This window comes from Macaca nemestrina, chromosome 5, assembly GCF_043159975.1.
Source record: "Macaca nemestrina isolate mMacNem1 chromosome 5, mMacNem.hap1, whole genome shotgun sequence".
Classification (NCBI taxonomy): domain Eukaryota; kingdom Metazoa; phylum Chordata; class Mammalia; order Primates; family Cercopithecidae; genus Macaca; species Macaca nemestrina.
Window position 1 is genome coordinate 147334147 of NC_092129.1, and position 27210 is coordinate 147361356.

Sequence of the window (27210 nt, forward strand, 5' to 3'; positions counted from 1 at the left end):
GATGAAACTGTATTTGCTCTGAGGGTGGCAGGCTAGAGATAAGACTCTAGAATAAAGGGTTAAACAGAATGGGGATGACCCAGTTAAATTTTATTTCAGATAAACAGATGATTTAAGTATGTTCCATGCAATACTAAGGACATCCTGCATTTTTATTTATTTGCTAAATCTGGCAACCCTCTAGAATCTAGTCTTCTAGGTCATTCTAGTCCAACCTTCAAGTTAACACATGGGGAGAACTTGAGACATGTTAAATGTACTTCTCACAGCCAGTCACTGCCAACATCGATTCCAACCTGGTCTGCCTGACTCCACATTGTGTGCCTGGTATCCCACTAGGGAGCCCCAAACTGTCCTGCTGGATGGATGGATGGGAGGGTACCCAGAGCTCCAGTAGGTAGGAGGGGTCCAGGAGGCAGAAATTCCTTTGTTGGAGGATCCACTGGATACCGATTACATCTGTGGGTGATTAGCACACAAGAGCCTTCAGATAATTGCTTTTGCTTTAAGCTAAAGTTTCCCTTTTCCTTCTGATTGCAAAGATCACAGGAGGTTTAGAAAATACAGAAAAACCCAAAGAAAAAGTAACCTAAACAAGTAGCTGGCTGGACTTGTCTTTAGAACCAAAATTCACTGCTCATCCTCATTAGGTTTTATATCTTTCTTACCAACAAAGTGCTGTAACTAGCCGGGCGCAGTGGCTCACGCCTGTAATCCCAGCACTTTGGGAAGCTGAGGTGGGCGGATCACGAGGTCAGGAGATCAAGACCATCCTGGCTCACACGGTGGGACCCCGTCTCTACTAAAAATACAAAAAAAATTAGCCGGGCATGGTGGCGCACACCTGTAATCCCAGCTACTCCGGAGGCTGAGATAGGAGAATGGCGTGGACCCGGGAGGCAGAGCTGGCAGTGAGCTGAGATGGCGCCACTGCACTCCAGCCTGGGCTACAGAACAAGACTCCGTCTCAAAAAAAAAAAAAAAAAAAGGAAAGTGCTGTAACTTAAAAGCTAAAAACTAAAAAAGCAAAAGCTGCTCAGAGTGAAAACCCTGTTCTTCAGTTCAGGGACAGGGAAAGCTTGTTTTGAGAAATGCGGCATCTCCCCCAGACCACCACTGATGACTCTTGGTGTCACCCAGGCTGGAGTGCAGTGGCGCAATCTCGGCTCACTGCAACCTCCACCTCCCGGGTTCAGTTTTGCCTCAGCCTCCCAAGTAGCTGGGATCACAGGCGTGAGCCACCATGCCCGGCCAAAATGCAGCATTTTTAAGCACTACTTTTATGCTTTAAAGTAACCCTTCTCAGCTGGGTGTGGTGGCTCATGCCTTTAGTCCCAGCACTTTGGGAGGCGGAGGCAGGCAGATCACAAGGTCAGGAGATTGAGACCATCCTGGTTAACAAGGTGAAACCCCGTCTCTACTAAAACTACAAAAAAAAAAAAATTAGCCAGGTGTAGTGGCAGGTGCCTGTAGTCCCAGCTACTCAGGAGGCTGAGGCAGGAGAATGGCGTGAACCCGGGAGGCAGAGCCAGCAGTGAGCTGAGATTGTGCCACTGCACTCCAGCCTGGGCAACAGAGCGAGACTCCGTCTCAAAACAATAATAATCCTTCTCAGCTAGTCATGGTGGCTTATGCCTGTACTCCCAGCACTTTGGGAGGCTGAGGTGTGTGGATCACTTGAGGTCAGGAGTTCAAGGCCACCCTGGCCAACATGGTGAAACCCTCTCTACTAAAATAATAAAAAAAAAAAAAGTTTAGTTGGCCATGGTAGTATGTGCCTGTAATCCAGCTACTTGGGAGGTTGAGGCAAGAGAATCCAGGAGGCAGAGGTTGCAGTGAGCAGCGATCACGCCACTGCACTCTAGTCTGGGTGACAAAAGGGAAACAGGGATGAGGCTAGGCGTGGTGGCTCATGCCTGTAATCCTAACACTTTGGGAGGCTGAGGCAGGCAGATCATAAGGTCAGAAGATTGAGACTATCCTGGCTAATACAGTAAAACCCCATCTCTACTAAAAAAATACACAAAATTAGCCAGGTGTGGTGGCATGTGCCTGTAGTTCCAGCTACTTGGGAGGCTGAGACAGGAGAATGGTGTGAACCCAGGAAGTAGAGCTTGCAGTGAGTTGAGATGGTGCCACTGCACTCCAGCCTGGGCAACAAAGCGAGACTGTCTCCCAAAAAAAAAAAAAAAAAAAAGCAGGGATGAACTGGGTCCCCTGTTTAAAAACAAAGTCAAACAAAGCTGATTTTAGTCTAAGGTTAAATAAAGCAGGTATCTCCCAAAAGCCACCTTTCCAGTACTGGGTGCTAGAGGCAAGAACTGCCAACAGGGAAATGCCTCAGAAAAGGAGGGGGCTTAGCCTGCCTGGGGCAAGGACCTGGAATACTGTTGGTTCCCCTAGAAAAATTAACAGGATCTGGCTGGGGACAGTGGCTCATACCTGTAATCCCAGCACTTTGGGAGGCCAAGGCAGGTAGATCATGAGGCCAGGAGACCAGCCTGACCAACATGGTGAAACCCCATCTCTACTAAAAATAGAAAAATTAGCTGGACATGGTGGTGCGTACCTGTAATCCCAGGTGTTAGGGAGGCTGAGGCAGAATTGCTTGAACTGGGACCCAGAGATTGCAGTGAGATCGCACCACTGCATTCCAGCCTGGGCTACAGACTCATCTCAAAAAAAAAAAAAAAAAACCCAAAACCAAGGTCTGTTAATTAATTACACTTTTGTACTGGTTTGCTGTGCGCCTTGTTTTCCTTAACATTTACTCATTACTGACCTAAAGCATAGGATACTCCATGTGGGGCCTTGTTAAGACAGAAATGCTGACTAAAATCCTTATTTTAAATTTACATGGACCAATCCTGTCAAAAAGCTTTAATGCCGTTAGCACCCTATCACATACCCAAGACTGCCTAATTTTGATGGCAGAAAAACATCCTCTTCCCTGTAGTACCCAACTATCCATCAAGATGACAAACTACACAACGAGCCATGGCAGTGCCAAGGCCCTCACTTGTCAGCTGACAAACCACCCCTCACCCTCAATCACAGGCAGACAGAGGGGACTGGTAACAGAATTTATTCAAATGTGCCTTAATATAGGCGCTGGGGCTTGCCCATGGTGCTCTTGATATATAAGGCCCGGACATTCTGCCAGTTTTTCTTGAGCAATGACACCAAGAAGTTGACAGCCAGGTGAATGTTATACACAAGCTCATCGTCTGTCATCTTCACGTGACCAACAGCTACAGCCAGACATAACACCTGGGAGGACAGAAGAGAGGATCAAGTCAGGTTGGTGGAGGAATGGCAAATGGCCTGTCCCTCCCTCACTGGCCTAGTGAGCAGGTACTTGGACCCGGGCCAAGGAAGGACCAGGGTTACTCCAAAAATTTCAATCCTGGTGGGCACTCTCACTGGCATATTTAGAGACTTGGGTAAGATTTAGACCCCGCCAACACCTTCACCCACAGCAACCCACCAGACCCCCTCACCTTCTTCATTTGGAACTTGATTGTGGACTTCACCTCATCCACTTTGGCCACCATGTTTTCGTTGTGTGTGAGCAGGGAAGGGAACTTTCCTGCCTTATTTAGGCCTGGGCCGAGGATTCGTGGAATCTGCTTTATCAGAGACTCTGAGGCCAAAAACGCATCATACTTCTTGGCTGGTAAAGACAGGAAGCCATTGGCATTGCTTAGGACCTGGTCACCAAGGCACACCTCAAATGTGGCAGGCCAGAAACGCACTTGTATCAACCACGTGACATCCAAGCAGCACCCTCTCTACCCCCGCCTCAGTCTTTTCCCCTGCCTAAAAGGTTTCCAGAAAGTCCTCTGGACCTTCACTGGTCCCAAAACATGCTCTCAGAAAATCAGGCTGACCCATGATCCATGGCATAACCGCTGTACAACGGATGCCCCAGTCAAGACTGCCAGGGCTCAGGCCGGGTGCGGTGGCTCACGCCTGTAATCCCAGCACTTTGGGTGGATCACGAGGTCAGGAGATTGAGACCATCCTGGCTAACACGGTGAAACCCCGTCTCTACTAAAACTACAAAAGAAAAAAAAAAAAATTAGCCGGGCGTGGTGGCGGGCGCCTGTAGTCCCAGCGCCCAGCTACTCGGGAGGCTGAGGAGGGAGAATGGTGTGAACCCGGGAGGCGGAGCTTGCAGTGAGCCGAGATCGCACCACTGCACTCCAGCCCGTCTCAAAAAATAACTAAAAAAAAGACTGCCTTGGCCGGGCGCGGTGGCTCAAGCCTGTAATCCCAGCACTTTGGGAGGCCGAGACGGGCGGATCACGAGGTCAGGAGATCGAGACCATCCTGGCTAACACAGTGAAACCCCGTCTCTACTAAAAAATACATAAAAAACTAGCCGGGCGTGGTGGCGGGCGCCTGTAGTCCCAGATGCGCGGGAGGCTGAGGCAGGAGAATGGTGTAAACCCAGGAGGCGGAGCTTGCAGTGAGCTGAGATCCGGCCACTGCACTCCAGCCTGGGCGACAGAGCTAGACTCCGTCTCAAAAAAAAAAAAAAAAAAAAAAAAAAAAAAAAAGACTGCCTTGGCTTGAATTGTGCCTATTTCTTAGCGGTGGACCCTGGACACGTGACAACTGGCAATGTCTGCTTCCTACCTGTAAAAGCAGTCTAATGCCACTGCCTAAACAACGCAGAGTAAGATTTCCAAATCATACCTCACCAGCACCTGGCTGGGTCAACTTACAATACTTGGCCTTCCTCATCAACTGGAATCCTCATAGCAAATACAAACATCAAACCACCCCAAAGCTAAAACAGCACTCAGGCCAGCTAGGCAACCACCGCCGCATTTGCTAGTCTAGCCCCCTCATCATTAAAAATCGAAATGGCAGGAAAGCCTTTCTAGCGCCTCCACCCCACATCTCACATGCAAAACCACAGCGGCCGGACTCACCTAGTTTCTTGACCAGTTTTTTGTTCTTGTTGAGTTTTTTCAGCGCCTCGATGTCCATGTGGGGGATATCCACGGCCTTGGCCTCGTCACAGTGCTGCTGGTCCCCCAGGACACACACAGAGAACTTGGGGCGGGGAGTGGACTTAAGCCTGCGTTTTGGGGGACAGCACCAACAGGTTATGCCTAGCCCTGGGTCCCGAGGGCCGGTGAAGGGTGTGGGACCGCAGCAGCCACCGAGCCTTACCCGGAGCGTTCACATTCACCAGCAGCCAGCCTGGCTTGTCAGGCTGGCCGGCGGGCTCGGCCAAGGCCTCCCCACGCCTCCCCTCATGTTTTAAGACCCAGGGTGGGGGTCCGTCCAGCCGCGCCTGCCCGGAGCAGGGGGTCTGAACTACCCTAACACATCAGTACCGACGTGCCCGCCTCCGGCTCAGCGGGAGCCTGCAGGGGAGGGGCAGGCACGGGGGCACTGAGGGCTGGGTGGGGTCAAAACGGTGCCAACCTGACGGTGCCTGAGAAGCGCTTGTCCTTCTGGGGGTCATAGTTCTTCAAGCTGATCTGCAACTCCACCGTCTCCAGGAACCTTCGAGAGAGGAGGGGGATTAAGCGTTAAGCACACGCCGGCCCTCACCACCCGCGCCCTGCCCCAGGGTCGGCACTCACTTGCGGCGCTTGCGCTGGTTCCCGTGCAGGACTTCCCGCACCGCCTCGTACAGGGTGTCGCGAGAGACTTTGCTGCTGCGTGAGAGAAGCGACAGCGCGCTCAGGGCCGCGGAGTCCACACGCTCAGACTGCTCGGAAGCCTCCGAGGCTCCAAGTTTCGAGACGGGCGGGCGGCCCACGGCGGACTCCCCAGTAGATTCCGGACACCAAGTAGAGCGACGGGAGCCCAGACCCAGACCCAAACCCCGGTGGAAGAGGGAGCCTCTCGGTGATCGGACCTGGTAGGAAGGGCGACCCGCAGGCCGACCCGCCTTGAGAAATGCCCCGCGGGGAAGGTGGCGCAAGGGCCCGCAGTTCGGTCTGCAGGAGCCGCATCCTTGGCGGGGCACCTGGAGGCGCGGATGAACGCAGATAGGGCTTTCAGGACCACTTACCTCATGGCTTCTCACGCCGCGCTAACCGGAAAAGAGACTAGTACAGTTTGCGCATGCGCTCTAATAGTGGCCCGATCTCGCGAGAATGCGTCGTTCCTCGGTCCTACCCACACAGAGGTTGGGTGGGCCAACCCCGAGAAGCGCGGACTTCTCCGGCCGCTGGGGGTATCGCTGGGCCGCTAGGCCGGCGCGGGAACCCACGGAGTTGTCGCAGCCCTGAGCGCCCCGCGGCCGCCGGTAATGTGCCGATTCGCGCCCGCTGTTGCTGGGCCCCTAGGGAAGCAGCTGCGTTCGGGGCTCGAGCTTCGGTAGGCACACGTACTGGTACAGCCCAGTGATGTTCACTACGGCGTGGATTCCGACATGCTTGTCCCTCAAACCCCTTTCCCCTCGCGCCCTCCGCATCAGCTTATGTTCTCAAAAGCAAGCCTTGTTCCTCGGCCAGACCTCCCTCCCTCAGCACCTTGCTCTAACGTGGACTCGTGGTAAGGGAAGCTTCCGGAAAGTTCTGTTCCTGGCCTCTCAGCGCCTGCAGAGGGGAAGAGCTGGCAAAGTCCTAAAGTGAACTTTTACTTGATAATTTGATAACATCTACGTTTTAAGTGTGATTAGTATGAATAAGGCGTCTAGCCAGGTGCTACAGGAATACAAAGATGTAAAACAGGCACACAGCACAGCACACCCATTAAGGTGTCTTCTCTGCTCTTTCCTCTGTCCAGTGGGTCTCATCCTCTTAGCCCACTGTAACCCGAAGAGCCCTTCAGATCTCTCCTAGGGTTCATCTGCCCAAAACCCTTCCCTAACTCCAGACTGAGTCACTCCCACCTTTATGTCCATTCCCACCTATCCCCCTGCCTGGTGGGGGCAGCTCCTGTAGGATAGGGTGAGTGGTATTACACATTATTTGGCCCTTAGAAAGTGAGTAAGAAACCCTTCACCCTTCCCCTCACCAGGAAAAATATGTTCCTTGTCACTGAGCAGGGAGGTGGAGGGGGTGGGGATGGGTTCAATACCCAGAATTCACAGGAAGGAAAGTACTGCTTCTAATAAGACATTAGTCAGGCGTGCTGGCTCAGGCCTGTAATCCCAGCACTTTGGGAGGCAGGCGGATCACCTGAAGTCAAGAGTTTGAGACCAGCCTGGCCAATGTGGTGAAACCCCGTCTCTACTAAAAATACAAAAATGAGCAGGGTATGGTGGCAGGAGCTTGTAATCGCAGCTACTCAGGAGGCCAAGGCAGGAGAATCGCTTGAACTGGGGAGGTGGAGGTTGCAGTGAGCCGAGGTCACGCCACTGCACTCCAGCCTGGTGACAGAGTGAGACTCTGCCTCAAAAAAAAAAAAAAAGAAAAAGACATTATTGAACTTGCTTTTTATTCAATACCACTGATAAATTCAAGTCAGAAACAAAAGCACAGAAGGTCATAACATACACGAGCACAAGAGCTTCATCTGAGCACACTGGTACCCTAGACCTCCTGGAGCATCCCATGTCCACTCTGGGTCGGCTTGACCCTACTGAGCCCTGTTGGAAAGTTTCTGTCCCTGCAGCCTGAGAATTGATGAGGAGTGTGCCTGGGGCCAGCAGTCTTTGAAAATATAGCTCTGGCCTGGTGTGGTGGCTCACACCTGTAAATCTCAACACTTTGGGATGCCAAGGCGGGAAGATCACTTGAGCTCAGGAGTTCAAGACCAGCCCTGACCAGCTTATTATCTACAAAATAAAAAAATTAGGTGGGGCACAGTGTCATGTGCATGTAGTCCCAGCTACTTGGGAGGCTTACATGGGAGGATCGAGCCTGGGAGGCAGAGGTTGCAGTGAGCCATGATCAATCACACCACTGCACTCCAGCCTAGATGACAGAGCAATACCTTCTCTCAAAAACAAAAGAAAAGAAATGAAAAACAAAATATAGCTGAGCTTCCTTAGCCCAGGAGCCTCCCTGTTGGCTGGGAAGCCAGTATGCCCCTATGGAGCCTGGAACAGGTAGGCAGTTGGAATCTGGGATGGCCAGGCCCAGCCTTTATCCTCAGGCTAGGGCTCAAGACAGAAGGTGGTGAAGACAGAAATGCCCTTCAGGAAGCTGGTGATGGAGCACCAAGACGGTGGTCCCTTGGTGGATGGTCAGGAGCCCAAATGTTTCAAGGCGGCCTGCAGGGACTTCCTCAGGAAGGTAGTGTTAGGTTCTAGGGCCATAGCCAGGCCCAGCCTCTGGGTCTCAGTGATCTGCGGAGAAGGAAAAATCATGTCAGGACTCCAGCAGCTGATCCCTCCCCTCTCCCCACTACCCCAGGGTCTCTATTGAGGAAGGAGAGAGGAAGCCAGGAGGATGGAAGGAGGAGACTCCTGAGCAATCTAATCTCATTATTTCACCATAGTTAACTAGGTGGACCTGGAGCCAAATACTAGCTGCACAACTTACTAAGCCGGCCACATTAGTAATAGTTGACAATTATTGTGTGTTTACTATGTGGCAGCACTTTATATGCATCAATCCATATACAAACATACATACACATCATGTATATGCATTGCTGTATATAATCCTCAAAACCCTCCCATTTTACAGATGAGAAAACTGAGGTTCACAGACACTCTACTGTGTGACACCTGCCTTCCTTTTGGGCTACACTTTCTCTTTCTGCCCTGTTGCTACAACCTCCTGACAGGTCTCAGGCCCTAGATCTTCACCCTCCAATCCCACTCCTCACAGAAGCCAGATGCTTCTTAATAGTACAGATCTGACCAAGTTACTCCCAGGTTGAAGGCCCTTGAATGACTCCTGATGCCTCATATTGGAGGTCCTTCTGTTCGGATCTCCAGAGGATTCAGGAGCTTGCTGAAATTGTGCAACAGAAGCATGTTCATACTTCCATCTTTCTGGGAGGGTCTACATCAACCCCAGCACTCAGGGTTTTATCCCTGACATACATATTCATACACCCTTGTGGCAGGCCCAGGGCAGCCCTGCCAGCAGGACCAGCCCCATGGCCCTATCAGTACTCACGTTAGCCTGGTACTTGGTCATCACTGTCAGCATGAGCTTGGCATAGGCCATGGAGGTGGTGGCTGCCAATCCCTTTTTACAGAGCTTCTCCATTAAGACACTGAACTTCTCAGGGGTCATCTCCACCTGCACACATTGGGAGATGGAGCAGTAATCACAAGAAGGGCTTGGGCTCTTCATTCAGCCAGTCCTGGATTCAATTCCTAACTCCACCACTTCCTAGCTGGGTGACCCTGGGCAGGTTACTTAACCAACCTAAACCTCCATTTCCACATCTGTAAAATGAGGCTCAGAATATCTAATGGAAGACTGTGAAAAGGATTAAATGAGATAATGCACATAAGACACGCACGTCTCAGAAAATGGTGGCTACCATTGCAAAGGCTCAGATTAGGACCAAGGGGAAGCCAAGGATCCCTTGTCTGGTTCAGTGGTTAAAGATATAAACGAGTCAGGGCCCAAGAGACACTGCCACCTTAATCTCCTGGCTCTTCATAATAATAATTTAGGCTGGGTGTGGTGGTTCACACCTGTAATCCCAGCACTTTGGGAGACCGAGGAGGGCAGATCACCTGAGGTCAGGACTTCGAGACCAATCTGGCCAACATGGTGAAATCCCATCTCTACTAAAAATACAAAAATTAGCTGGGCATGGTGGTGCGTGCCTGTAATCCCAGCTAATCGGGGCTGAGGCTGGAGAATCACTTGAACCCAGGAGGCGGAGGTTGCAGTGAGCCAAGATCACGCCACTGCACTCTAGCCTAGGTGATATAGTGAGACTCCGTCTCAAATAATAATAATAATAATTTAATAAACACTGTGCATCAGGTACCATTCTGAGTACTTTATACCAATTATCTCATTTAAACCTCACTCCAATCTTATGTGGTAGGTGCTATTAATATTCTGTCTCCCCTTCTGTAGACGAGGAAACTACAGGCATAAAGAAGTTAGGTCAGTTATCTAAGATATAAACAAATGAGGCAGAATTTTAGGTACTGATATGAAAAAAAATCACCAAAATATACTGTGAAGTAAAAAAAGCAAGGTACAGGGCAATGAGTTTGGTGTGTTGCAATTTCCATAAAAAGTAGGATGGATAGTAAGTGTAAACATGTTTCCACATATAGATGGTATCTCTGGGAGGGGGGGTTCCCCTGAAACTGGGGGACTCTGGATGGTTGGAGAAGAGAAGTAAGGGGAATATTTTTCACAGTATCCTTTTGAGCTTTTAAAATTGTCAACATATGGGCTGGGCATGGTGGCTCACGCTTATAATCCCAGCACTTTGGGAGGCCAAGGAGGGCAGATCACTTGAGCCCAGAAGTTCTGGCCTCAAGTCATGGTGAAACCTTGTCTCTACTAAAAATACAAAAATTAGCTGGCATGGTGGCACACGCCTGTAATCCCAGTTATTTGGGTGGCTGAGGCATAAGAATTGCTTGAACCCAGTAGACAGAGGTTGCAGTTAGCCAAGATTGTGTCACTGCACTTTGGCCTGGGTGACAAAGCCAGACTCTATCTCAAAAAAAAAAAAAAAAAAAAAAAAAAAAAAAATTGTGAACATATGAATCTATTACCTATTCAAAAATAAAATAAAATTTACACACACACATCAAAAATCCCACCCCAAGGCCGCCCAGCTAGTAAGAGGTGGAGCTGAAGTGACCATGTGCTCAGCTCTCTGCTACCAGCTTTGCATGCCCCAGGTCTCTCCCACTGTCTCAGGCAGCTGCTGTAGGGCAGCTGTCCTACTTGACCCTGCATCCACTGAAGGACTCAGAAACCTAAGAACCCGATGTCCTTCCAAGGACTGCGGCACTTCTTTGTCCACTCTTCCCCAGGACAGCCTGCTCACCTGCCGCTCTAGGAGTGACTGCAACACCAAGAAAATTTCCTCCTTCCAGGGCAGCTCCAAGATCTGTCTGCAAAGCAGGGGCCCTAGTGAGAAATGCCTGGCCTCCCACCCAAGCCTGAGTATCTGTCTGCTGCTGCAACTCCCACAGCACGGCAAGGCCCTGAGGACAGCCAAGATCTCCAGTCAACAAAGGGGTAGTCAGGGGTGGGGCACCATGGCACTTTGGGAGGCCGAGGCAGGTGGATCACCTGAGGTCAGGAGTTCGAGACCAGCCTGGCCAACATGGTGAAATCCCATCTCTACTAAAAATACAAAAAATTAGCCAGGCGTGGTGGCAGGCGCCTGTAATCCCAGCTACTCAGGAGGCTGAGGCAGGAGAATTGCATGAACCTGGGAGGCAGAGGTTGCAGTGAGCAGAGACCGCGCCATTGCACTCCAGTCTGGGCGACAGGGCAAAACTCTGTCCCCTGCCCCCCCGCAAAAAAAAAAAAAGGGTAGTCAGAGACCTCTTGATGCTGGCACCAGCCCCAGCAGACACTATTGCAGAGCTCATACAACTGCCAGGAAGGTCACACCCCAAGAGCCCCAGGAGCTGACAGCAAAGTATTTGGTAGTGAGACACAAGGGTCCCCTAAAAAATAACTAGGATTAGAGAGTGCATCCTGAGAACAAAAGGCAAAGAGGACTCATAGAGGAGGAAGATGATGGAGTGAGATGATATACATGAGGCTTCCTAGAGAAGGTGAGCCTTCCCTGCAGGGCCCAACACATGTGATGTCACTGTAGCCTGGGGGAACAGGTGGCAGTGGGGACAGCATGGAGGCCTGCACACTCACCCCAGCATTAGAACCTGTGCATCTGGCTCCAGGGACTCTGCCTTCACAAGGCAACATAGTAACTCTGTTTGAGCAGGACCTGGGTAGAGGAAAGCAGAAGGGGAAGTCTGGGGGGAAATGGTAGAAGACGGTGGAAAGTGGGGAGGCGGTAACAGAATGCCCAGCCTGTTATAGGGGCATCGTCAGGGAAGCAGCAGGCATCTTTAATCACTGAATACCCAACTCCTGCCAGGGCCACTCTGGGGTGAAGGGTGCTGAGAACACTGAGGGCAGAGCTACTGGGCCTGGGGCTGGTTCCAGAATTACCTGTGCCTTGGGCCTGGAGCACAGGGTCAAGGAGGGCTCTGCAGACAGGGTAGGTATATTTGGCACAGAAGGAGGTCAGGGCAGTTGTAAGCAGGCGGGAGGCTGAGGAAGTCAAGGAGAGGATCTATAGCCAACAGGGAGGAAAAAATTAATTCTTTTCATTTCAACAGCATTTATCAAACACACATTTCAGATGGTGATACATGTTACAAAGGGAAAAAAAGTTCTTTTACTTAGCACTCACATGGACCCACCCATTGGAAAAGATATATACCTCTCTTGCTCAGTTCCCAAATCCCTGAAAGTCCCTTGATCAGCTTCTAGAAAGGTTCTGGTGCCCAGAGAGAAGTTAGATGCTGGCTGGGCATGGTGGCTTACGCCTGTAATCCCAGCACTTTGGGAGGCTGAGGCAGCTGGATCGCTTGAGTCCAGGAGTTCGAGACCAGCCTGGGCAACATGGCGAAACCCAGTCTCTACTAAAAATACAAAAATTAGCCAGGTGTGGTGGTGGGTGCCTGTAGTCCCAGCTACTCAGGAAGCTGAGGCAGGAGAATCACTTGAACCACAGAGGCAGAGGTCGCAGTGAGCCGAGATTATGCCACTGTACTCCAGCCTGAGTGACAGAGCAAGACTCTATCTCTAAATAAATAAATAAATAAATAAAAATACAAAAATTAGCCAGGCATGGTGGAGGCCACCTGTAATCCCAGCTACTCAGGAGGCTGAGGCAGGAGATCGCGCGACTGCACTCCAGCCTAGGCAATAGAGTGAGACTCTGTCTCAAAAAAAAAAGAAGTTAGATGCCATGTGGGTAGATGGCCTGGGGGTCCATGCCCTGCCAGTTAAGCAGGCATCCTTTCCTTGCCCCAGGCTGCCCAAACAGCCCAGATGTCTACAATGCTGAGAATCCTCTCTCTCAAGTACCACCCTTCTGAGGGCCCAGATGCTCTTCCCCATTGTCCTTGGCACTCTGAGTACCTCCCAATACACCTACCCGTCCAAGAAAGAGGCTTCTGGTCAGCACAGTAGCATTGCTGAGGCTGAGATCAGGTGAAAGGGCCAGCAGCCAGGTGCAGAGCTGCAGGAGACCGAGGTCTGAGAGCTGGGGGAGCTGCAGCTGGGTACACAGCAAGTCCATCTGCTGACAGAGTGGGGCACGGGGGAGAAAGGGCACCAGGACATGCACTCTGCCTCTGCTAGGCTGTCTCAAGCAACTGGGAAGCAGACGGAGCAGGGCAAAGATACTCCAGAGCAAAGAAAGTCTGGGAGAGCTGCCCTAGGGGAAGGAACCAGGGACTAAAAGAAACTACAGAGAGTGACCCCTATCACTGAGAAAGAAAACAACAAAATCCCCTCCCACATTTCCCACATGAGGTAGGAAAACATAAACTTAAATAGAAAAAGATAAAGGAGAGAGAATGTAACCTCAGAGCCAGGCAGTCTATCTGGACTCACCTGGCTGGGGCTACATTCGTGAAGAAGCTGTAGCTCAACTGGGGGAGCATCCTCCAACCCCTCTAACCCCTGCAGAGACAAATCAAATCTCATGTTAGGGCTGGCAGAGCCTTCGGTGACAAGTCACTGAAGCCGCCCCTTCAGGTGGCAGAAGGAGTGGCTGAGATCCTGGAAGGCGCTACCAGAGAAGAGGAAGTTACCTGGTGTTAGATGGTAAGTCTACACTTGGTTCAAGAAAAGCTCCTTCAGAGACTGTCCTCAGACCTTTACTCCAGTCCCCCTCCCCCAGCCAGCTTGTATATCACTGCCCTTCCCTGGGCATAGCTAGGATCTGGGTAGAAGGTGGAAGAAAGGCTATGGTGAACAGGGTAGGGCCAGTCACCTCCTCCAAGGTCTTCAGCAGCTGCTGCAGCCTGGGAAGCTGGTCCTGTGGAGGAGAGCCCAGTCACTGCCACATCCCTCCCCCAGCAGCATGACTCCAAGCCTGGTTCTGGCTCCCCAAGTCAGTGGGAGCTAGCCGGCAAAGACGATTCAAGAAAGTCAAGAGGCCAGGCACGGTGGCTCACACCAGCACTTTGGGAGGCTGAAGCGGGAGAATCACTTGAGCCCAGGAGTTCAAGGCTAGCCTGCACAACTAGTTGAGACCCCATCTCTACAAAAATAAAAATAAAAAATTAGCCAGGCATGATAGTGCATGCCTGTAATCCCAGCTTTACTCCAGCCTAGGGGAAGAGAGGCCCTGTCTTGAGGGAAAAAAAAAAGTCAAGAACATGAAGTCTCTATCTTGAAAAGTGCCTAAGAACCCAAACTAGACAAGGTCCAAATGAAACCCAGCTGTCACCAGGCACAGTGGCTCACGCCTGTAATCCCAGCACTTTGGGAGGCTGAGGCGGGCGGATCACGGTCAGGAGATTGAGGCCAGCCTGGCTAACACAGTGAAACTCCATCTCTACTAAAAATACAAAAAATTAGCCGGGCGTGGTAGCGGGCACCTGCAGTCCCAGCTACTCGGGAGGCTGAGGCAGAATAATGGTGTGAAGCCGGGAGGTGGAGGTTGCAGTGAGCCGAGATCGTGCCACTGCACTCCAGCCTGGGCGACAGAGTGAGACTCCATCTCAAAAAAAAAAAAAAAAATGAAAACCAGCTGTCTAGAATTGTTTTCTGCTTCCAACCCAAATGGGGGTAGACCCAGGCCTTGGACAAGGAGGCAGGGGCAGGCTGAATGCTGTCATGATTCTTCCCACCCACATATTACAGGGTAACAGGGGTGGCTCCAGAGCCTCTCCCTTGCCTGGCACCCTTTAACCCCACGTTATAGATCATTAGGACACATTTCCCACCTCCAGTAACTCCCTTCCCTACCCCTCCTTAAGAGTCTGTGGAGTGGCTGGGCACAGTGGCTCACACCTGTAATCCCAACACTTTGGGAGGTCAAGGCGGGCAGATCACCTGAGGTCGGGAGTTCAAGACCAGCCTGACTGACATGGAGAAACCCTGTCTCTGCTACAAATACAAAATTAGCTGGGCGTGGTGACACATGCCTATAATCCCAGCTACTCGGGAGGCTGAGGCAGGAGAATCACTTGAATCTGGGAGGCAGAGGTTGCGGTGAGCTGAGATTGTGCCATTGCACTCCAGCCTGGGAAACAAGAGCAAAACTCCATCTTAAACAAAAAAAGAAAAAAAAAGTCTGTGGAGTGGAGGCTACATTCCCTAAACCCTACCTTCCTCCTTTTTCCTCCAAGAACTACAGTCAACTCCTTTGGGAAAAAGTGTCCCAACCAGCCTTCCCCACGGATAAAGCCACCACTGGTGAAAGATCACTCTAAACCCAGTCTCCCTACCAAAGTACCTGGATAGCTTTGGGCAACTCCAAACTCTCAGCTAGACCTTTAGCATCCTCCAGACTCGAACCGTCCTGGCCAGTCTTAGCTCCCATGACAGGCTGGTCCTTAATAGGAGATGCACCTCCTCCATCTGCCAGGGATTCCAGTGACTTATGTTCAGGTCTCTCCTCCTCATCATCTTCTTCCTCTTCCCAACACCGGAACCTTTTGGGGACCCTCTTCCCCTCAGGACTGGCAGCCTCTTCCTCTGACTCCTTTCTGCGTTTCCCAGGCTGCTGGGAGTCCCTGTTGTCCTCTTCTTCGGGGTCTGGAGACTGTGGGGATTTCAACCTCCTGCCCCCTGGGCCTAGCCCCCTACACAGACTTTGGAGCTGTCTCTGGCATTTTTTAGACAGTGGAGAAGCTCCCTCCATGGAGGTCCCCACCCCTAGATCCCTTCGCAGCAATTCCCCCAGGGCACGGAGCCAGGCATCGGGGTCAGGGGCTAGGTCCTGCTGGGCAATCTGCAGCACAGAGAGGAGCCCACTTTCCGGCAGTGACGGCCGAACGGCCATCAGCAGGGACATCAGGTTCCTCTGGCATATCTGGGGCAATCGCAGCAACAGTGGTTTCCTGGGTAGCAGAGGGAGAGCAAGCAGTTAGAGTGTCTGGCTGAAGGGAGCACAGGGCAGAGCTGGGGGCTAGATGGCAGTGGACAGATGGGGGCTGGCAGGCAGTCAATCTGTAAGAGTCAGTGGATGTTGGCCAGGTGTGGTGACTCACACCTGTAATCACAGCATTTTGGGAGGCTGAAGTGGGCACATCACTTTAGGTTAAGAGTTTGAGACCTGCCTGGCCAACATGGTGAAACTCCATCTTCACTAAAAAAAGTACAAAAATTAGCCAAGCGTGGTGACATGTGCCTGTAGTTCCAGCTACTAGGAAGACTGAGGCAGGAGAATGGCTTGAACCCAGGAGGCAGAGGCTGCAGTGAGCCGAGATCATGCCACTGCACTCCAGCCTGGGCAACAGTGTGAGACACTATCTCAAAAAAAGGAAAAAAAAAAAAAAAAAAAAGTCAGTGGATGGAGACAGAGACAACACGAGAACTGTTTAACAAGTGTTCATTGAGTATCATATGACAGGCCCTATTCTTTGGCCTCTGTCATCTGTTTCAGCTCAAAATTCATATTGGAACCTACTCTATAATAGATTCATGCTTGTTTTACACAAAAAGAAGAAAAAAGTTCTTTCCCAAATTTTAGGGAAAAATAATACTCCAGGATGCTGTGCAGTGCTTAGTCTTGCAGCCCTATGGCTGCCCTCAGCAATCCCCTGGAACTCTCGGGGTCACTCATCTGTCCAGCTCTTGTGTTCCTTTCACCAAATTGTGAGTTCCTAAAAGGTGAAGGTAGTGTTTCCTTTCTCTGTGTCCTAGGACTCAGCACAGCGCCAGCCCAGAGCAGGCACTTGTTGTGCATTTATTGAATGAATTAACTCTCTGAGAATAAGTGTGCTGAGATCGGCAAGAGCTGCTGTGGACATAGAAGGCTTCCCAGAGATGAAACTTGAAACAGAAGGAATCACTTTACAGATTCTAAACAGTATTCACAGAGTCAAAGGGGAAGACAGGGGGATGAGGATCTTTTGTTTTGGAGCCCCAGGGGTTTAAGCAGAACCAATGCTCTCCTGCAAGCACCCAACTTTTCTTAAAATAGATTTAACACTATTCCCCTGAGCTCCAAAGGCCCATGATGCAATGTAACCATCTGTAATTCTGCCCAGGCACCAACCCAGATCCTACATGACCTGAGGCTTGGTGTGGCAAGTCACGGCAGCATTTAGCCCACCACCCATCATGTCTTTACTCCTCCCTATGCATAATTTTGCAGGGCCATTTGTCAAGAGGCACTTGGGTTGTGAGGCAGAAAAAAAAAAAAGACAACTATTTCTTTGTAGAATATAGACACTATGTGAGAGAGAAAAACTAGAGTCAAAGTTTAAAAGATGGTACAGGAGCAGTGGCTCATGCCTGTAATCCCAGCACTGTGGGAGGCCAAGGTGGGTGATCAGGAGTTCCAGACCAGTCCGGCCAATATGGTTAAACCCCATCTCTGCTAAAAATACAAAAATTAGCCGGGCATGGTGGCGCGCACCTGTAGTCCCAGCTACTCAGGAGGCTAGGGCAGAAGAATTGCTTCTTCTGGAGGCGGAGGTTGCAGTGAGCCAAGATCGCGCCACTGCACTCCAGCCTGGGCAACAGAGCAAGATTCCGTCAAAAAAAAAAAAAAAAAAAAAAAAAGAAACAAAACAAAAAAACCTGAGTTTAAAAGATGGTTAATTTGTGGCAGGGAGGATATTTGGGGGTAGAGAGGTAGAGAAGACTCTACTCCAGGAGATTTTAACCTTTTTTAGTGCCAGAGACCTGTGATCAGAATGAGTGTTAAATGCATTTGATAAAATATCTAGGATTCTAAAGGAAATCAATTGTACTGAAATACTCTTCTACCCAGGGGCCCCAAGTTAAGGCCTCTGCCCTCCCCTTACTCTATCCAGAATAAGCCAGATAGCTGGGCAAACATTTCCATAGCTTCCAATTTGGGGATTCAAACAAGTTCTCCTGACCCATCTCCTGAAAGAAATTCAAAGTGGAGTGTAGGAAGAAAATATTGGAACTCCCATTTTCCCCTATTTATCTAAAACATTAAAAAGTAAGCATTAGAAATATTTAGCATCTGGATGGTTTCCAGCATAAATTATGGGGTAGGGGTATCCAAGAGAGTGGAAGGCTGGCCCCACTAGGAGCTGAACATGGCGCCTCACCCACTCATTTTTCGTTTTTTGTGTGTTTTAGTTAACTTTGCTAGTTAAATGCATTTGTGGATACTGTACTATCTTTTTTTTTTTTAAACAAAAGTTGTCCTCACAAATGAGCACGTAGCTTAATAGAATGCCTGCCAAAAAATTGGAGATAATATCAATAACAGAAACACAACCAAATAAAATGGCAGGGCCGACACCTCTGCTCCTAGTAGGAATTCTTAAATCAGTCACAGAGAGGTTAAAAAACAAAGTTCAATGTCATCCAAGAGCCAGAAATTATCAAGAACACTAAGATATGGATTCACAGTTACCATTCTTAGGGAAAACAATCTTGCCCTTACAGTGAACATTATGCTTTGAAAAGCAGAGAGTATAGGGCCACCAGGATGGCGGGTATGTATTCCACCATCACGTTTTAAATATCTATTTTTGTACTTTAAAATGTACGTATTTTAACACACGTGTACACTTTATACATAAGTATACTTATACTGGACGTACGTGTCCAATTGTTTAGAGATGGCAGTATGCGATCAAAAGTGATTTGCCTCCACTTATCATCACTATACTTTACAGCCAACAGAAGGCGTGTGCCTCGAGTTCCCGGATCCTCGGTGTCCCGCACACGGCAGGTGCTCAGTGAAGGGTGCCCCTGCTCATAGGGTACGCGGCAGGCCGTCGCCGAAGGGGCTTATTTCACCTCTCTGTGCGTCGATCCCCCGACAGCCCCCGCCTCCCGTACCTGCTGAGGGGCCGCGGGCGAGGACTTACAGTTCCAGACGGCCGTCAGGCCCCTGCACTACCGGCTCCTCCCGGCACAGGGCCTCGAGCAAGCGGCCCCAGTCGAAGGGCTCCCAGCCGCGCCTGCCCAGCGCCCGAAGCACCCCCAGGCCACGCCGCGCCCCCTCGGGCCCCGCCTGCAGCGCCTGCAGCAGGAGGCGGGCGGGGGCCTCCAGCTGCGCCCAGGGCGCCTGCTCCGAGCCCTCAGCCCCAGGGAGCCCCGCGTCCGGGGTCGCCATGCCGGGACACGGGTGCCGCGCCGCCCCCTACTCTGGTGTGGGGCCTCAGCTCAGAGGCTGAGGGGAACGGGGAACTCCAGCGCCGTCCCTGACGCGGCGGCGGCGGGCGGCGGCGGGCGGCGGGCGGCGGGCCAGCTCCAGCGCCCGTCACAAGCTCTCCTCGGCGTTGGGAAACCCGAGAGGCCCGGCCGCGCGGAGCTGCAGCGGTTCGCGCGCTGTCGGAAAGGGAAGGAAGGAGACGCTGCCGAGGGCGGAGCCTGAACTTGAGGCGGGCGCGAGGGAAGGTCTCAAGGGGCGGGGCCGGGCACGACCCCAGCCGGAGTAGGGGGCGGGGCCAAGGCCCAGGGCGTCACCAAAACAAATAGTTTGTGGGCGGGGTCGGGCCCGGAAGCCTGGGGCGGGGGCGAAGCGGGGCGGGGGCGAAGCGGGGCGGGGCGGGGCGGGGCTGATGGAGGGGCGGGGAGGGGAGGGGAGGGGAGGGGAGGGACGGGGAGGGGCGGGGAGGGGCGGGGAGGGGCGGGGCTGATGGAGGGGCGGATCTGCCGCTGCCGACCCCAACCCTCTCCGTTTCTTCATCACTCCCTAAAGTAGTGGAATAGAGTGAATGTCAGGGGTCCTGTTATACTGGAGGACTCGCGCTGTATTTAAGCTGACCGCATGTTGCTTGTTATGGACTTCACCATAGAATTTGACCACAATTTACCACCCCACTTAGCTTCACGTCTTCCACAGGCCAAAAACTGCCACCATTTGGGTTTCAGTCCTCTCCAGAAATAGTATTTGATATACAAACATCCCTGAGAATGAGGTCACAGTAAAACCTAACACCATCAATATGGCCAAAGACTTTCTTCTGAACTTCCTCCCAAAGACCAAGCAGTAGCCTTGCTCTGGGTCGTTTATAGGGGGCCAGGTGTGGCTCCACTTCCTAGGGTTCAGTTTAAGGAAGTCCGCTGAAGGAGGCAGGCTTCCAGCCAAGGGTGGGATCACTGCAAAGGGTAGGAAATAAGGGAGAAGAGTCCCACAGTGCCTCCTAAACCTTGCTTTGGGGGCCAACTTGTATTTCCATCCCAGCTTCTGCTGCCACATACGTCCATCATTCAGGAAATGTTTACTGAGCACCTAGGGACTGGGGATACTGAGAACAAAACAAAGATCCTGGCCCTCATTGTCACACAACTGGGGAGAGACGGAAAGCTAATTAAACAGTGTTTGTGGTAAGTGTTCAAAAAGAACACAGCACCAACAGATAGCACAAAGTGCTTTTAAATAGAGTGGTCAGGCAAGATGAATGTGAAGATGAGGTTGGCAAGCCAGATAGAAGTCTGGGAGAAGACCATTTCAGTCCTCCCTGCGGGGATGGAGGGGCTCTGGGGCAAAAGCATGGCTACAGCAGAGGGCAATTGCTGGATAGTAATAGGAGTTGAGATCAGAGGGGGACCAGGTCAGATCTTAAGAGGCCTGAGGTCATAGAGAGGACTTGGGCCTTCACTCTGAATAGTATGGAAAGCCATGGGAGTATCTTGAGCTTGATCTGATCTCCATTTGAGCCAAAATGATTTCAAGGGAGCTGTCAGGAAAGACTAGTGATATTTATTAGATAATGGTTGCTTTGCAAATGCCAAAATAGCAAGAAAGAAGTTTCTTCCAGACACCTTCTGTTTCAGGTAAGCAGCTCTAACTTTACAGGGGATGTTTTGGGTCTTCAAATGACAAGCTGTTAGAGGAGTGGGACCTGATGCATAGCGGGCAGGGTCAAGAATGCTAAACAGCCTGCAATACCCTGTGCATCCTCACCTACAGCTTTACTCTGAGTGGCTGTGGCTCCCACCCACCAAGGTCTGTATTCTAGCCACCTGAAAGGGAACAGAGAGGAAAAGTTCTAAACATGGCTCAAGGACCCTGGTGGATCCCCGAGTCCCTTTCACAAGATTCATGAGGTTATTACTATTTTCATAATGCAAAAATGCACCGTGAAGTTTTCCAGAAGCTAAGTGACAGGTAATATTGCAACAGATTGAATGCAGAAGCAGCCTTATTGCCCTTGGCAATGGGGCTGGGGTATGAGCAGACCACTCTTCAGACACCAGCAATGATAGCTTAGGTGCATTTTATTGGTTTTCTTTCAGAGTCATTCTACAAAAGAACAAAGTTAAAAACCAAGGCCCTGGCAAGAGGGTTTGAACCTTTCTCATTCCAGGAGCCCTCCCCTGTTCCTCCATGTCCCCAACTGTGTCACTGCTGCAGTTCATGGGGGTGGAGGGCTTGCTACTTTTGCCCCCCCCACCAAACCCAAAAAGGGAAAGACCTACCACCTAGAAACTCCTTCCCCTCACCCCAATTTCCCTCAAGTTGATCCTGGTTACAGAAGGCTGTGGTAAGAACTGTTGGGATCCTGCAGGAGTTCTGAACCCCAGAAGGTCATGGCCAGGGCACCGTCTGTGAAGAGCACATTGTCCTCTGGCTCAGCACCCCTTAGGAACAATGTTGGACTCAGCACCTGGGAGTAGAGAGAAAAATCAGTGAAAACCCATCAACTTCAACACCAGCTGCCCCAGAAATCGAGGAACTCAAGACTCATATATAAGGTTGGGCAGGTTGTACACAGCACAAAGGTGCCACAGCTAAGTAGGCACCATATTCGCATCATAGACGCCATCCATAGGTTTTATATTTATCACAAACATTTATTAAAAGCCATGAGCAGCAGCCTCCCCTGCCCCATACCCCTGCAGTTACCACCTCACTCCCAGAGGCCAGTTGCACTCTCTCAGGCCAGGGAGGACCGGAGGTCAGGGCCTTAGCTGGGAGCTGGTGCAGGTAGATACACTCAGATTTGAAGGGGCAGCGGCCATTCCCTCGCACGAAGAACCGGCATCGGATCTGGCTATGAGAGAGAAGACGACCATCGCCTTCAAGACCTGTTACCCCAAGAACAAGGGGCGCTCGAGGCTGACACGTAAGGCTGGGCAGGCTGTACACAGCACTAAAGCCCCACATCTAAGCGGACACCACTAGCATCTTAGTGTAGCTTTTACATTTATTCAATCTTCCAGCAGATGGCAGTAAAGCATCTTAAGGGGCCCCTTTCTGTAATTCTCAGTCTCCGTTTGGGCCAGCAATAGCAGTGACCCTGGGAACCTCCTTTCATTTTTCTGGGTTTTTTTGTTTGTTTTGGGGGTTTTTGTTTGAGACGGAGTCTTGCTCTGTCACCCAAGCTGGAGTGCAGTGGCACAATCTCAGCTCGTTGCAACCTCTGCCTTCTGGGTTCAAGCGATTCTCCTGTTTCAGCCTCCCAAGTAGCTGGGACTACAGGTGCATGCCATTACATGTGGCTAATTTTCGTATTTTTAGTAGAGATGGGGGTTTCACAATATTGGCCAGGCTGGTCTTGAACTCCTGACTTCAGGTTATCCAACCGTCTTGGCCTCCCAAAGTGCTGGGATTCCAGGTGTGAGCCACTGTGCCCCCAATTTTTTTGAGATGGAATTTCACTTTTGTTGCCCAGGTTGGAGTGCAGTGGCATGATCTGGGCTCACTGAAACCTCCGTTTCCCAAGTTCAGGAGATTCTCCTGCATCAGCCTCCCAAGTAGGTGGGATTACAGGCACCCACCACCACACCCATCTAATTTTTTTTGTTTTTTTGTTTTTTTTTGTTTTTTTTTTTTTTTGAGACGGAGTCTCGCTCTGTTGCCCAGGCTGGAGTGCAGTGGCCAGATCTCAGCTCACTGCAAGCTCCGCCTCCTGGGTTCACGCCATTCTCCTGCCTCAGCCTCCCGAGTAGCTGGGACTACAGGCGCCCGCCGCCTCGCCCGGCTAGTTTTTTGTATTTTTTAGTAGAGACGGGGTTTCACCGTGTTAGCCAGGATGGTCTCGATCTCCTGACCTCGTGATCCGCCCGTCTCGGCCTCCCAAAGTGCTGGGATTACAGGCTTGAGCCACCACGCCCGGCTTTTTTTTTTTGTATTTTTAGTAAAGACAGATTTTCACCATGTTGCCCAGGCTGGTCTTGAACTCCTGACCTCAGATAATCCGCCCATCTTGCCCTCCCAAAGTGCTGGGATTACAGGCGTGAGTCACCGTGCCTGGCCTTTTTTTTTTTTTTTTTTTTCTTCATTTTTTTTTTTGAGGCAGGGTTCTTGCTCTATCACCCAGGCTGGAGTACAATGAATGGCATGATCATGGCTCACTGCAGCCTTGACCTCCTGGGGCTAGGGTGATCCTCCTGCCTGAGCCTCTCGAGTAGCTGGGACTACAAGTATGTGCCATCATGCCTGGCTAATTTTTGTATTTTTTGTAGAGATGGGGTTTCACCATGTTGCCCAGGCTGGTCTCAACTCCCAGACTCAAGAGTTCCTCCCCCTCAGCCTCCCAAAGTGCTGGGGTTAGAGGCGTGAGCCACCATGCACAACCCCTCAGCTGCTTCTTCTACAGTATGAGGATAGTAAGAGTCCCTGTTTCATGCAGTTTATGACGTACAAAGCCTGTCACACAATAAACCTCCATCTACACCATCTCCTATCACATCCAGGCCTGAGAGCTCCCCTTGGGAAACTTCCAACTAGTGGCCCAGCTGCCAGTACAGTTGCTGTTGAATAACATAGGCTTGAACTGCCTGGGGCAGCTTATATGCAGACAAGATCCTGGAGCCAACAAGACCAATTCCCTCCTCTTCCTCTTCATCCTCCTACTCAATATGGATAAAGTCTTTAATGGTAATCTGCTTCCACCTAATGAATAGTAAATATATTTTCTCTTCCTTATGATTTTAATGTTTCTTTTCTCTAGCTCACTTTATTGTAAGAATACATATTATGTTATATAATACATATAACATATAAAATCTGTATGAATTGACTTTATGTTGTCCAAAAGGGTTCTGGTCAGCAGCATGTTATCAGTAGTTAAGTTTTGGGGGAGTTAAAAGTTATACATGGCCAGGTGTGGTGGCTCACGCCTGTCATCCCAGCACTTTGGGAGGCCGAGGCAGGCGGGTCGCTTGACCTCAGCAGTTCAAGAGCAGCCTGGGCAACATGGCAAAACTCTGTCTCTACAAAAAATAGAAAAATTAGCCAGGCTTGGTGGTACGTGTCTATAGTCCCAGTTACTGGGGAAGATTTCTTGAGCCCAGGAGGCTGAGGCTGCAGTGAGCCGAGATTGCACCACTGCACTCCAGCCTGAGCAACAGAGCGAGGCTCTGTCTCAACAACGGCAACAACAACGACGACGTTATACATGGATTTTCGACTGCATGGGGTTCGGTGCCCCTAACCCCTCAGTTGTTCAAGGATCAACTGTATTTCCTCTCTTCCACCTGTCTGCCTGGGGCGTCCTCTTTTTTCTCCTCCTGAGGAACCCTGTTCTTCCCATGCGCAGCTTCAATACTTCCCCTTCTGTGACATTCACTCGAGTTAGTTTTCCCTTCAGTACTTTTGTTGATGCAGCTATTAGAGTTCACAGGTGTCTCCAGAACACGGCTGACTATCTCCTGGGTGAAGACAAGACCTCCTTCTTTATCCCTCCCTTTACCCAAATACACTTGCATAGATCAAGTGTAGTAAATCCTTTGGGAAGGTGGAATTAAGAACTTGGAATTGCAGCTCATTCCAGATTTTGAATAAGTGCTTACCCTCCCCAAGAGATTCAGACCTACCCAACATTTCCCCATCGGCAAAGGCTGTCTTTCAGCCCCCTTCTCAGCCACCCCATGTTTTCAAAGAGCAGCTAAGCAAATAACATGTATTCGAATCAGTTTGTTTTCCCGCCTTATGATCAATTGGCAATAAAAGCCAAAGCAGGGCTTCTCATGGTACAGAGAGAACCAGAGTTGCTCTGAGTTGATTCTGAGCCAAGTTAGAAGAGAAAATTGGCCCTGGTGTTCCTTCTGCTATCTCAGGCACTCCCCGTTTATTAACTGGGCTTTCTTTTTCTTTTTTCTTTTTTTGAGACAGAGTTTCACTCTTGTTGCCCAGGCTGGAGTGCAGTGGCACGATCTCAGCTCACTGCAACCTCCAACTCCAGGGTTCCAGTGATTCTCCTGTCTCAGCCTCCCGAGTAGCTGGAATTACAGGCGCCCGCCACCACATCTGGCTAATTTTTGTATTTTTAGTAGAGATGGGATTTCACCATGTTGGCCAGGCTGGTCTCAAACTCCTGACCTCAGGTAATCCGTCTGCCTTGGCCTCCCAACGTGTTGGGATTACAGGTGTGAGCCACCATGCCTGGCCTTATTAACTGTGCTTTCTGAAATCATGAAAATAGTTCATGCCTTCACCTGCCATTTTGGTCACTCTAAACTTCAGGGTTTTGGGGATTCACTGGCTGGGGACCATGGCTGAACCGGAATGAATCAGGGGCTACCTCCTCCACTTGCCTAACCCTGAGTCTTGTTCCCTCTGCAGCCTTACCTCGTCCGAGCCTTGAAGTTCCTGATGAGTTGCTCCTTGTGGGCCCCCTTGCTCACCCAGAATTTGTGGGGGATGATGTAGCTGGAATGGACACGGCACTGGGGACACGCCCTGCGAGGCAGTGGAGTAGAAGGTGGGAGAATAGTCCCAGGCCCCCAGGCCGGCCTCCTCCCTAGGGTGTTTCCCTCCCTCCCTGTTGGCACCTCCATGACACTGACTTGATGACATCCAGCGGGAAGTCCTGCCGGTTCTTCCGCCAGGTGCGCAGGCAGCCCAGACAGTGGGCGTGGGTGCAGTTGGGCAGGATACCGAAAACCCGCTGAGCCTCTGGCTTGTCCCACACTTTGTCCATGCAGATGCCACACACCACATCCCGACTGTCCTGCTTCCCAGGCAGCCACAGGTAGGGTCAGACACTCCACCCGCATGCCCACATTCAGCCTCAGGTGCCACCAAGCCCTCCAGTCCCTCCTCCCACAGCAGGTCTGGGTGTCCCAGAGGTCCAGAAAGCCATCTTTTGCCACCCCTCACCCACAACCTGCTGCACCTCAAGGTCCAGGCTCTGAAGGGGCGCCATGAGCTCTCGGACAAGGTGGAACTTCGGCAGAGACTCCTGGGAGTGGCCGTGATCCCCGTCAGCAGCTGCTGGGAAAACTGCATCCATTCACTCACCCCTGTGGCAACCACTGAGCATTTTCTGCACGCAAGGCTCTGTGGTAACCCACATCCTGCCCCCAGATGGGTTAGAGTCCAGCCAGAATTAGAAGCCTCTCATATAGGCCAGGCTCTGTGGCTCACACCTGGAATCTCAGCACTTTGGGAGGCCAAGGCAGGCGGATCACCTGAGGTTAGGAGTTTGAGACCAGCCTGGCCAACATGGTGAAACCATCTCTAGTAAAAATACAAAAATTAGCCAGGTGTGGTGGCAAGTGCCTGTAATCCCAGCTACTCGGGAGGCTGAGGCAGGAGAATCGCTTGAATCCAGGAGGCAGATGTTGCAGTGAGCTGAGATCATGCCATTGCACTCTAGCCTGGGTGACAGAGGAAGACTTCATCTCAAAAACAAAAAAACCCAGCCTGTAATCCCAGCACTTTGGGAGGCCGAGGCAGGCAGATCATGAGGCCAGGAGTTCGAGACCAGCCTGGCCAATATGGTGAAACCCTGTCTCTACTAAAAATTCAAAAATTAGCCAGTCTTGTTGGCATGCGCCTGTAGTCCCAGCTACTCGGGAGGCTGAGGCAGAAGAACCGCTTGAACGAGGAGGCGGAGGTTGCAGTGAGCTGAGATCGTGCCACTGCACTCCAGCCTGGGAGACAAAATGAGACTCCATCTCAAAAAAAAAAAAAAAAAAAAAAAAAAAAGAAGCCTCTCCTATAGCCATTTAGAACTGTGCTGTCCAATATGTAACCAAGAGCCATATGCGGCTCTTGAGCTACTGAAATGGGGCGAGTCTGAGTTGACACCTGCTATAAGTAGAAAATAGGGCCAGACGCAGTGGCTCCTGCCTGTAATCCCAAAACTTTGGGAGGATGAGGTGGGTAGATCGCTTGAGCTCAGGAGTTGGAGACCAGGCTGGACAACATGGCAAACTCTGTCTCTATCAAAAATAAAAAATAGGCCAGGTGCAGTGGCTC

At 50.9% G+C, this 27210-nt stretch overlaps 3 protein-coding genes across 10 annotated transcripts; all 3 read right to left on the reverse strand.

The window, feature by feature from the left end:
* Positions 1 to 3069: 3069 nt before the first annotated feature.
* Positions 3070 to 6145, reverse strand: LOC105474502 (ribosomal protein L10a). The gene is made up of 6 exons (XM_011729218.3): positions 6038 to 6145; positions 5604 to 5678; positions 5443 to 5523; positions 4941 to 5089; positions 3501 to 3673; positions 3070 to 3270 (listed from the first exon to the last, which is right to left on the reverse strand). Exons 1-6 carry the CDS (start codon positions 6040 to 6042, stop codon positions 3100 to 3102), a joined length of 654 nt encoding a protein of 217 aa, XP_011727520.1. The 5' UTR covers positions 6043 to 6145; the 3' UTR covers positions 3070 to 3099.
* Positions 6146 to 7389: 1244 nt separating this feature from the next.
* LOC105474501 (FA complementation group E) lies at positions 7390 to 19400 on the reverse strand. Of its 8 annotated transcripts, none has more exons than XM_011729213.2 (10): positions 18920 to 19400; positions 15352 to 15958; positions 13882 to 13926; positions 13500 to 13568; positions 13039 to 13182; positions 12045 to 12168; positions 11739 to 11817; positions 10903 to 10969; positions 9045 to 9170; positions 7390 to 8263 (listed from the first exon to the last, which is right to left on the reverse strand). In XM_011729213.2, exons 1-10 carry the CDS (start codon positions 19165 to 19167, stop codon positions 8162 to 8164), a joined length of 1611 nt encoding a protein of 536 aa, XP_011727515.2. In that variant the 5' UTR covers positions 19168 to 19400; the 3' UTR covers positions 7390 to 8161. The 8 variants fall into 8 exon arrangements, 7 of the variants coding, with proteins under 7 accessions (XP_011727515.2, XP_011727514.2, XP_011727519.2 ...); XM_011729212.2 differs by having other exon boundaries at positions 13039 to 13185; positions 18920 to 19369; XM_011729217.2 differs by having other exon boundaries at positions 13039 to 13185; positions 18650 to 19029.
* Positions 19401 to 21282: 1882 nt separating this feature from the next.
* On the reverse strand, positions 21283 to 25784 carry LOC139355334 (probable E3 ubiquitin-protein ligase makorin-3). Its single transcript, XM_071096122.1, has 3 exons — positions 25576 to 25784; positions 21910 to 22054; positions 21283 to 21667 (listed from the first exon to the last, which is right to left on the reverse strand). Exons 1-3 carry the CDS (start codon positions 25782 to 25784, stop codon positions 21530 to 21532), a joined length of 492 nt encoding a protein of 163 aa, XP_070952223.1. The 3' UTR covers positions 21283 to 21529.
* Between the last annotated feature and the right edge of the window lie 1426 nt (positions 25785 to 27210).

Bases quoted from the DNA above. Each gene is read 5' to 3' on its own strand.
- LOC105474501 (XM_011729212.2), bottom strand. From the start codon at position 19,167: ATGGCGACCCCGGACGCGGGGCTCCCTGGGGCTGAGGGCTCGGAGCAG. The intron at 15,959-18,919 runs GTAAGTCCTCGC...TCTGCTACCCAG, and splicing joins CCTGACGGCCGTCTGGAACT to GAAACCACTGTTGCTGCGAT. The intron at 11,818-12,044 runs GTAATTCTGGAA...TCCTCTACCCAG, and splicing joins GCTCCAGGCCCAAGGCACAG to GTCCTGCTCAAACAGAGTTA.
- LOC139355334 (XM_071096122.1), bottom strand. From the start codon at position 25,784: ATGGAGGTGCCAACAGGGAGGGAGGGAAACACCCTAGGGAGGAGGCCG. The intron at 22,055-25,575 runs GTAAGGCTGCAG...TCTCTCTCATAG, and splicing joins AACTTCAAGGCTCGGACGAG to CCAGATCCGATGCCGGTTCT. The intron at 21,668-21,909 runs GTGGTAACTGCA...CTCTACTCCCAG, and splicing joins AACTGGCCTCTGGGAGTGAG to GTGCTGAGTCCAACATTGTT.
- LOC105474502 (XM_011729218.3), bottom strand. The intron at 5,524-5,603 runs GTGAGTGCCGAC...CCTCTCTCGAAG, and splicing joins AACCAGCGCAAGCGCCGCAA to GTTCCTGGAGACGGTGGAGT. The intron at 5,090-5,442 runs GTTGGCACCGTT...CCCAAAACGCAG, and splicing joins CGCTTCTCAGGCACCGTCAG to GCTTAAGTCCACTCCCCGCC.